Source organism: Panonychus citri, unplaced genomic scaffold, assembly GCF_014898815.1.
Source record: "Panonychus citri isolate SS breed McGregor unplaced genomic scaffold, ASM1489881v1 Contig00037, whole genome shotgun sequence".
Classification (NCBI taxonomy): domain Eukaryota; kingdom Metazoa; phylum Arthropoda; class Arachnida; order Trombidiformes; family Tetranychidae; genus Panonychus; species Panonychus citri.
Window position 1 is genome coordinate 60,066 of NW_026515442.1, and position 10,594 is coordinate 70,659.

The 10,594-nt window shown below is 34.1% G+C and overlaps 2 protein-coding genes and 1 long non-coding RNA gene across 3 annotated transcripts; 1 reads left to right on the forward strand and 2 right to left on the reverse strand.

The window, feature by feature from the left end:
* Nucleotides 1-562: 562 nt before the first annotated feature.
* LOC128397674 (fatty acid synthase-like) lies at nucleotides 563-1,807 on the forward strand. The gene is given in 2 exon segments (XM_053358420.1): nucleotides 563-1,548; nucleotides 1,551-1,807. Coding segments are annotated over 2 exon segments (1,212 nt in total). The 5' UTR covers nucleotides 563-593.
* Nucleotides 1,808-4,463: 2,656 nt separating this feature from the next.
* LOC128397671 (uncharacterized) lies at nucleotides 4,464-4,836 on the reverse strand. Its single transcript, XR_008326993.1, has 2 exons — nucleotides 4,702-4,836; nucleotides 4,464-4,628 (listed from the first exon to the last, which is right to left on the reverse strand). It is a non-coding gene; the product is annotated as an uncharacterized LOC128397671 (long non-coding RNA).
* Nucleotides 4,837-6,100: 1,264 nt separating this feature from the next.
* Nucleotides 6,101-7,875, reverse strand: LOC128397675 (uncharacterized). Its single transcript, XM_053358421.1, has one exon. It carries the CDS (start codon nucleotides 7,394-7,396, stop codon nucleotides 6,101-6,103), a length of 1,296 nt encoding a protein of 431 aa, XP_053214396.1. The 5' UTR covers nucleotides 7,397-7,875.
* Nucleotides 7,876-10,594: the final 2,719 nt, after the last annotated feature.

Consider the following 10,594-nt stretch of genomic DNA (forward strand, 5'->3'; position numbering starts at 1 on the left):
TTTCTTTTTATACGATCTTTTTCGTTTAAGCTGAATAAGCATATCTTCTGTATATCATCCATGATGAACATACATTGAAGTTTTTAATTTTCTATTTGTTTTTTATCTTTGCCAAACGTGGTAGATTTAAAGGCTTTTCTTTCATTAAATGAAAACAATAAATTGGTTAATTAAATAATCTACCTTTTTACCCTCTCCACCTGGATCATTACAATTAGATCAAAAGGAAAAGGAAATGATAAAAATAAGCATTTAATAAACTGCACAAGGTGTACAAATATATGCATTTAAGGGGTACCTGCATTTAAGGGGTACACTCTTATACTACTGAGGTTAATAGCATTTTTAATTATTATGGAATAATTACTACTAATCATTTTATAAAGAGTGATTTTAGTTCCATTTCAGTTTATATTCAGAATCGAAAAACCGAAAACGGTTCAGAATCAAATCTATACGATTTTGTTTTTATTCGTGACAAGTCAGCTCTTCTCATGTACAAAGATACCGAACCTGAAGTAAAATGCAATCAATACGAGCCATTATTGAAGAATCTCTTTGATTCACTGAAAGAAGGTGGATTTTGTCAAATTATGACGAGAACTAAATTAAGACCAGTCGAACAAGAATGGCAACAATTGATTGGAAATAATCAACAGATCAACTTTGATTTATCAACAATAAAAAGTATAGCAACCGATGCTGGACTCACGTGGATTTGTCACAAGGAGATGATCGGTGAAGGATATTGTTCAGTTCTACTGAGACGTCCATTCGCACCTAATCCAGATCAACAGGTAACATTTATCAGAGTCAAACTTGATAGCAATTATGATTGGATTGATAAGATAAAAGAATTGTCTAAAGATAAGAATCATAAAATCTGGTTAACTGGAGGTGGTTATGATAATGGGATAGTTGGACTCACTATGTCTCTGGTTAAAGATCCTCAATACAATTTGAGATGTTATTATGATCCAAGAAAAAGAGATGATGAAGAGATAATTGTCCCTGATGAAGTGATGCAAAGAGATTTGTTAGTAAATGAAGTTGATGATAACGGAGAAATTGGATTGTATAAAAGTGAACTTGCCAATCTTGATGATTTACAAATAGGAACAACGTCATGTTATGCTGATATTAAAAACAAAGGTGATCTTTCAAGTTTACGTTGGTTCCAATCACATCATAGTAATTGGACTTATATTCCTAAAGACAAGCTCATTGAAGATCGTGAAAAGATAACTATCTATTATGGGTCTTTGAATTTCAGGGATGTTCTAATTGTCACAGGAAGAATTACTACAAAATTTGACAACCGCGAGCTACAAGCTGGCCCGCTAATTGGAACCGAGTTTTCTGGGGTAGATTCATTAGGTAATCGAATCATGGGGATGTGTGAAGCTGGAGGAATTGGAACATCTCTTTGCACTAAAACTTATTTAACAAAGATTCCAGTTCCTGAACACTGGACATTAGCCGAAGCTGCTACAGTTCCTGTTGTCTATCTAACAGCTTATTATGGTTTAATTTCGGGAAATTTACAATCTGTGAGTGTGTTTTAATTCATGCAGGTTCAGGAGGAGTTGGTCAAGCAGCTATTTCGATCTGTCTATCAAGAGGTTGTCAAGTATTTACTACAGTTGGAACACAAGAGAAAAAGGACTTCATTAAGAAACGTTTCCCTTCAATCGATGATGATCATATTGGTGACTCTCGATCAACATCATTTGAAGATATGATTATGAAGATGACCGATGGTAGAGGTGTTGATTTAGTTTTAAACTCACTTTCTGATGATAACTAAAAGCTTCAATCAGATGCTTATCAGATTTCGGTCGTTCATCGAAATTGGCAAATATGATATGATCCAAAATAATCAAATTGGTAAGTTGTAAATATTTTCGCATTTAATTTGGCCAATGAAGTACAAATTATTAATACAATACCAAATAGATTCACAATTCATAGATTTCAACAAAACTTTTCATGCTTGTTGCTTGATGTTTCTACAAGATGATGTGTTCGTCAAGATGATTCCTGATCGGATAAAAGTTTGGAATGGTCTCATTGAGATGTTGAAAGAAGGAATCGAATCAGGTGAGGTTGTGCCTCTTCCAACAACGATATTCCAAATGAATCAGCTTGAAGAGTCGTTTCGGTTTATGGCAACAGGGAAACATATTGGTAAAGTTTTGATTCAAATGAGAGATGAAAATGAAGATCCAAATAAAGTTAAACTTTATCGTTCAATTGGTCAAACATTTTTCAATCTTGAAAAAAGTTACATAATAACTGGTGGACTTGGAGGATTAGGACTCGAAATTGCCTATTGGATGGTATCAAGAGGAGCGACTAATCTAACTCTTACTTCACGTTCTGGAATCAAGACAAAATACCAAGAGTATATTTTAGAAAGAATGAGAAACAATGGTTACTCTCGAGTGAATATTATCATCTCAAATGAAGATTGTTATACATATGAATCAACTGAGAGGCTAATTAATCAAGCACAAGAATTAGGCCAAATCGGTGGAGTATTTCATCTTTCAGTTGTTCTAAAAGACGGACTTTTTGAGAAGCAAACAGCTGAAACATTTGATGAAGCTGCCAAACCAAAAGCGATCGCTTGTCGTTATTTAGATCAACTAACTCGATCTCTACCCTACGATATTGATTACTTGTATGCTTTTCTTCAATAGCAGTTGAGTCGAAGTATTGCCCAGACAAATTATTGTTTCGGTAATACAGCGATGGAAAATATTTGTAAGAGAAGAAGATTAGATGGATTACATGGTTTGGCTATTCGATGGGGAGCAGTTAGATGTTGGTATAATTACAGAGATGAATTCACCATCCAATGAGATGTTGAGATCCCTTGCTCCGATGCGTTTGAATTTAGTATTGACTCACTTGACAAAACTTTATGTTCCTTTGTAATAATCATCTTATCATAGTTTCCTTGCCTGATAACAAAAGTGCATCATCAATAGGGAATAATTACTCATTGAAACAGAAAATTTTCCATATCCTTAGTGTTAAAGATGCAACTAAAGTTGACCCACAATCAACTTTATCTGAACTTGGTCTTGATTCATTGATGGCAGTTGAAATCAAACAAGCTCTGGACACTGATTACGATTATTCAATGACAACCAATGAAATTCGAGAATTGAAAGTTGGTGAATTAGATGAACTTGAAAAGAAATTAAAAAAATCAGAGAAGAAAAAAATCAAATCTGCTCATTCATTAACTGGATACAGAAATATTTTCCATATTTATACGCAATTGTTTGTCCCATTGAATCAAAGTGAATTTGGATCATCACTTTTATTTCCTACTCAATCAGGTCAATTCTGTGCCGTTATTCCAATATTTGAATCATTCTCAAAACCAGTGATCGGCATCAGTTGACCAAAGACTGTCAGAATCTCGAATCAATGGATGAAGTTGTTAACTTTTATGTAGATTCACTTACAACCAAATATCCAAATGAGAAAACATTTAATCTCATTGGTTACTCACTTGGTGGAGTGATTGCCTTAAAAGTGGCCATTGGCTTACAAAAGAAATTGAGTCAAAATTCGGTTAGAAATCTCATCATGATGGATTCAGCGCCCGAGATAGTTTACAACAAAATGAGAAACGCTTCTAAAGAATATGAAGGAAAAGATGAAAGCACCACATTTACATATTTGACTTTAGATTATCTTTCATATTATATGAAAAGTGATGAAAAAACGAAGTGAGAACAAAACTATTTGAGCTCAAAACGAAATCCGCAAAATTAGAATATGCAACTTCAACTATCAATAGGATAGGATCGTTTGAATATGATGTTAACCAGATAAGTGATGCTATCGATCTTTTTGCAGATAAAAAACGAAAAGCTACCGATATAAACGTGGACGGAAAATTCCACGGTGAAATTTTTTTAATGCGAGCAACAGATTCGGATGAAAACAATTCCGATTTCCATCATTTGGATGATTATGGATTATCCAAAGTAAGTTGGATTAAATTTATTTTTTATCAATTGATTATAAAATTTATAAGCAACAAATAGAAATTTAAAATCTACTTGTCTTTTTTATAGTATACAAATGGAGCTGTCGAGGTAGTAAGAGTTCCTGGAAATCACGATAACTTCATTATAAATGATTTGGGAAAATTATTGACACCTTGAAGTACTGCAATGAAAACTTCTACTGGATAAATAAAAAGTTTATACTGATCGATGTAAAGAGAAATTGTCAATTTCTATCGAGATTTAGAAATATCTTAGGGTGAATCAAAAGAACTGTTTTCAAATTCAATAGTTTTACTAACTATTAATAATTTACTTACAAATCGATTGCAGTTATTAGACAGAAAATAAGATTGTAAAAATTTATCATTATAATTATTTGAATATTCAATAGGTTGGACATTCAAAACTCATATGGACAAAATAATGATACAATTTGTTTATCTACCGGTGGTCAGTGAGGTTGGCCGAAATGTATTTAATATAAACCGACCATCAATTTTATTTATTAGTGATTTTAATTGAAGCGAGTGGTCAATTACACAATGGTTACATGAATATCGTGTCAAACATGGTCAAGTTTTGAGATGTATTATTATCCTAGGAGAGAGAAGAGAAAACTTTGATTAAAAATCAAATTCTAAGAATATTAATAATTTGATTAACACTTTACCCTTAAACACCATTGGGAAAATTCATCAAAGGTGATTACGCCATCATGATTTGAATCCATTTGCTGGATAAAATTTCAAATGAAAATGAACATATATTAAATTATATCATGTAAGATAATCAAAGAAGGTCAATTTCGAACATAAAAAATTTATCAACATGCTGACTTGATCTCCGAGCATCAAGTAAACCGCACGAACGATCGTTAAAAGTTCTTGCTACGAATCCGTCGCTATTAATATCGTACAAATTGAATATCCAACGAAGTTTTTCCGATGTCGATCCTCGAGATAAACTTGATAACATACAAATAAAATCCTAAGGAAATAAATCAACTAAGTTAATTCAGTTAAAATTACAAATTATACTTGTAAATAGGAGTAAACAATCAAATGGACGAAATTTTTCTCAATTTTCTGTTAATTATCAGCATTTAATGGGAAGCGGAAATTAGTTTTGAAATTCATTCCAGGATCAGCTCGATTGTACTTTTAAGATATCAAGGTTGTTTAACTTGTGTTCACATATTATCGAAATAGTACAATCATAATTGCGGGTCGTATTCAATGATTGAAAAATAGATGAAATTTAGTTTGAAAAGTTCTAAAATTTGACATTGGGTTGATTTAGGTTATTGAAATTAAATGGCAATTAAACCAATTATTAACGAACGGGAGTTATTGCTCAAATAGCCCACGAATGTTACAAACAAATAGCATGAAAGTCGCTGCATTTCCAACATGAACTGTAATCAAAGCATTACAATTAGTTGTTATTGATCAAAATCAATAATATAGACAATGTAATTAAAAGACTCACAATTATGAAAAAACTTGCGTAATTGTTGCTAAATCACCAACTTTAATCCCATTATATGGTCCAAGAGACCGATCCATTATTTCAAGTATCTAACAGAAAATGATATTTATTGTCAATTGTTGTAACAATAAACTCTATCCTCAAAAATTTACCTTTAATCTGATATTAATTGGTAATCTGGTTTCACAGCAGATTGAATGGAATCGTCTGTGTAATGTTTCAAGCTGAATGAATTGTTAAAATTGATTAGAGTAAATTAATAAGAATAAAGCTCAATCAATCTAAATGATAAAAATTGTAATAAAGTTTCAACCTTCAATAGATGCTGATCATCGTGAGGATAAAACATTCAATTTCAATTATATCTCATTTTAACTATCGATTGTCGATTAAAGCAAAATTGAAACTTCAATTTATTTCGACAATAAAACATAACAATGTAGTTAATAGATATGAGATTGATTTTTCAAATTGAATTACGCTTTCAATTAATTAATCATTTCTTCAAGTTGAAAATCGAAAAGTGAAAATTTTCTCATTGGCTTTATACTAAAATGGACATTGGTCAAACCGTCATGAAATCACCTACAAAGTAGCAACCAGCAAAGGTTAGCACTAAAGCCTAATACTGCATACATGTTGGCGACTAATCGGGAATGAGAAACGATGATAACGCCCAAAAAGATGAACAGATCGGCCGTAAAAGCGACCACCGTAAAATAATACAGCACCAAATATCGCAGTCGCTTGAAGTCAAATTCATAACTATTGAATCGGTGAGTCCAATTGCCGATAAGATTCGTAGCCCAATTGACAATTATCTTATAATTCGGCGTAAACTGAGCACATTTTAGATCGTGATTAGCGATAATTTCAATATCTCTGTGAATAGTTGATAGAAATGATTCCGAAGAACAAGTTTGTGAAACTTTTGATCTTTTAACTCGCTGCAACATTTTATCGCTACTTTTGAGCTCTCGATACTCCTTGAAGTCGTCGTTATGACGGCCAATTGATAAATTATTAATAGACTCGTTAGGAATGGATTTTGATTGTTCAACAACTGACTGTATACGATAGTAGTGGATAGCACAAATGAGAAACATGTAACCAGAGGTTGTTAACATCTCATTCGCAAGAAAAACAGCTGACCAAGTGTGAGTAAAAGACCAGAGAGTACCATAAATCGCCAGAGATGATATTTGATATGTGTAAGGATTGGTAAAAAAGGGTATATTGTACAAGATCACTATAAATGGAACCATACAGGTAATTATACGATTATAAAGGTTGAGTAAAAAGTGGACAGTCAACTGGAACTGTTTAGTCTGAGCTGTGGTCATTTTAAGATGTGAAGAGTTGAAGCCATGAGTACGAACATAGTCATAATCTGCAAGAACAGTACAATGATTTTGAGCTTCGCTACGTAAGAAAGCTTCACGAACGAGCATTGACACAGTTATTGAGAAAAGATTAAACATGCATATTGATATACGATCTTTTGACCGGAAAACATTGTCCCCTAGATAGATGAGAGTAGCTTCGTCCTTGATGAATATCAAACTAACGAAGCGAACAAAGTTTACGGCTGATGCCAGCCGAATACTCCAATTCTTAAGGTCAAATGGCAAGTTTGCATGAAGACTTGACGTTGAAAGTGTCACGTCCTTTGAGTTACTATTTTGATCTTTATCTTGACCATACTGACGGAATCCGTGCAACAATGTGCAAAAGAAAAGAGCATACTTTTCGTAGCGATTGATGGCCTCTTGAGTCGCTTCAACTGGAGCATCTATTTTGGGAACACCAAGTATCTGGTGGATGAAGATTCGCAATAGAAATCCAAAAAATTTGACCGAATCGCATTGATTAATCATTTTCAATTTCGTTAAACAATTCGTACAAAACCAATGAGCTTTTCAAAAGGCTTATATTAATAATCATAAATCATCAAAACACAATTGAGAGCTAATTGTCATCCATTTGGATGGTAGTTGATAACTGAAGAAAAAGTTTCAAGTTTGGTTGAATTATCATGTTTATTACGCTGAGAAAAAAGTTAGTCTATTGTTTCATTCATTTAATATTGTTAATTGTTAGTTTGCTTATTGTGATTAATATTGTAATGATCCAAAATTGAAAAGGTTATCGAGAAAATTATCTAATGTTGATTTAGGTGTTCACTTAATTAGTTAGTCCAAAGTCGTTTTTAATTAAGAAATTGCTACGAGAAAAACAAACAAAGATCAAGGTGATAATGAAGGAAAAAGTCAAGGTACCACGAATTGTAGACAGAGAAAATAGAAAGAGAGAAAATTTTGATATAAAAATAAGGTTGAATAACCAGTATAGTTAGTCTGGTTGTGGTCCCGATCTTAGTTGAAATTGGTTTGTGTGAGTATCCTCATCAAAGTGAAACGAAAATTGTAATTTGTTTAATATCGAAATTGAGAAGAAATTAAAGTTTGTGTTAAGTGAAAATAAATCAATTTCAATTTCATCATCAACCTCAACCTTACATTTGAGGACCCACTGAGAGCTCAGTGGTCAATATCAGAGATCAAAAACAACTTGATATATTTATTCAGTCAATTTCCCTCTTCTTTGTGTCTTTGTGTTTTTACTTTATGACCTCAAGTCCTGACCTTGAAACACTAACTTATTTCACCATGGCTGAAAGAAAACCTTATCCTTGGCCCCACCTCGTGGTCCAAAAATACCATCGTTTAGTGGTGCTTTCAGCAATGAAGCACTTAAATTCACCAAGTTCACCTCGTTGGCCAAGTGTATGGCTGGAACGATAAGGAACGGCTCGATAGGGTAAGTCTGTATCTCGAAGACACTGCTGCTTCTTGGTTTCAACAAGACATTAGTCCACATCAAGTGACCCTAATTATACTTGGGATGAATTTATATCTGATTTCAAATCGACCTTCTTACCCTCCGAGTATGAATCATATATTAATCAACAATTATCGAGTAGAAACAACGTTCAGATGAACCGGTCACTAAATTTATAATCGATGTCAAAGAATTATGCAAATTAAATAAGAATGAGAAAGAAACAATGCGTTATCTCTTCGAAGGTGTTAGGCCGATATTAAGACCGTTTTATATGGACTAAACCAACTACGATAAAAGAATTTACCGATCACGCAAAAATTGGAGCGAAATTTAATAATACCACAAATCCTGAGGTCGCTGAATTGAAACAGATGATAATGGAGTTAAAAAATGGACTAACCATGAGAACTACCCGAGTTAACCAGATAGAACCAGATTTATCCAGAAACGGTAAGCCTATAATCTGTTACTATTGTAACAAAGTAGGCCATATTCAGGCCAACTGTTATTTCCGTATTCAGTGACCAAGGCAAGCGCCAATCAACAAAGGCCTTTGTTCACCTCTAATCATCAACCAAATCGACCATTCCCAACTCACCCTCAACCCAGTTACCATCATCCAAGATACCAACCACCCAATTACCCACCGTATTCCCTTTTCCCAATTACCCTATTCTCATAATCAAACCCAAGCCCAAAGTTCCACCAACAATCACTCATTTCATAACTACCATATCAAAACCAAACCTCGTCTAATCAGTTACCCCCAGTGAACCGCCCGCAACAATATCCTCTGAATCATCATCATCGAGACCATCAAGTGAACCAACCAGTGACCCATCGACCGAACCCAGTGAACGTTCAGCAACCTTATAGTGCTGGTCACCCTCCACCGCCTCCCAGGGCAAACTGTTTAAGTGATTATGATGAAAATTACATTTTCATTCAGTGCTCAGTGAACAATAGAAAATTAAGAGGCCTCATTGACACTGGATCAACGGTCTCCATCATTAAACAAGCATGGGCTGATCCAAATCAAATCCAATATTATGGTGGCCCCGCAGTTAAATCAGCCAGTGGACATTGTTTGAACATCATCGGTCGCACCAGGTTATTAATAACCGCCGGGTCTCTAACCGTAGGAGTTTGGACCAACCTTCTGGTTGTTGACGATTCTTTCGCTTATGATCTTCTTCTTGGAAACAATTTCAACCGAGCAGCGAGGCTCCAGTTAGACCTTGGAACCATGGAGCTAGTCCAACAGTCCGCCAATGATGATAAGTACCCTGGAACTGTTTTTATTACAAATTTAGATAAAAATAACCTTTGTTTTAGTCCAACCGTAGACTTAGAGAATGGGTTAGTCCCATTAAAATTTGATGTAATTGATGAGAATAACCACGACACAAACCATTGCTTGACAGTTGAAACAGTTAACGATGTCGAAATGTTGCATGAGTGGAATTACTTTGACTTTTCACTTGAATCACCTCATCAAATTTTCAATTTAGACTTAGAGGTTAGTCCAAGTCCTGTTAGTCCGAATAGTTTCAGTCCGAAAATAGTTAGTCCAACCGAAGTTAGTCCAATCCAAGTTGTTTCATTCAACTCTGATCTAAGTTCTGAGTTTTATTGTGAAAACCCCGAACAATCAAACTTAGTCGTCGATAAACAACTAGAACTAAATCAACGTCTACCATATGATCCGTATGCATGTCCAACGCAGTTTTCCCTTATCGATTATGATTGTAACGAAAATGAAATGTATGTTAGTCCACCATGTTTTTATCAAAATGAGTCAGAGATGAATGATTTTCAACCCGCACATTCGGATATTGTTAAACAGTCAGAAATTCCAACACCTTCACCTCTATCATCCCCATCACCATCATCACCTGCTTTACCATCATCATCCGCATCGTCACCAGACAAATACGAACTTAAATTAGACCATTTGAAGAATGAACAAGAGAAAATAGTAAGAGAGACATTGGACGAGTTCAGTTTAGCTTTAACTTGCGAAAAGTCTAATTTAGGAAATTGTACATTATTTTACAATACAATTGATACTGGTGATTCAAAACCAATCCATAGTCATTCAGCCTATTCACAAATATTAGAAACACAAGGGGAGTTACCTTCAACCGACAATCATTCTCGCAATAGACCCAAAGTTAAGAACGAAGTTGATCCTAATCCATTATCCACTGTAGTTCGAGTTAAGGCACCTA

Coding starts and splice junctions, on each gene's coding strand:
- LOC128397675 (XM_053358421.1), bottom strand. CDS start 7,396: ATGATTAATCAATGCGATTCGGTCAAATTTTTTGGATTTCTATTGCGA.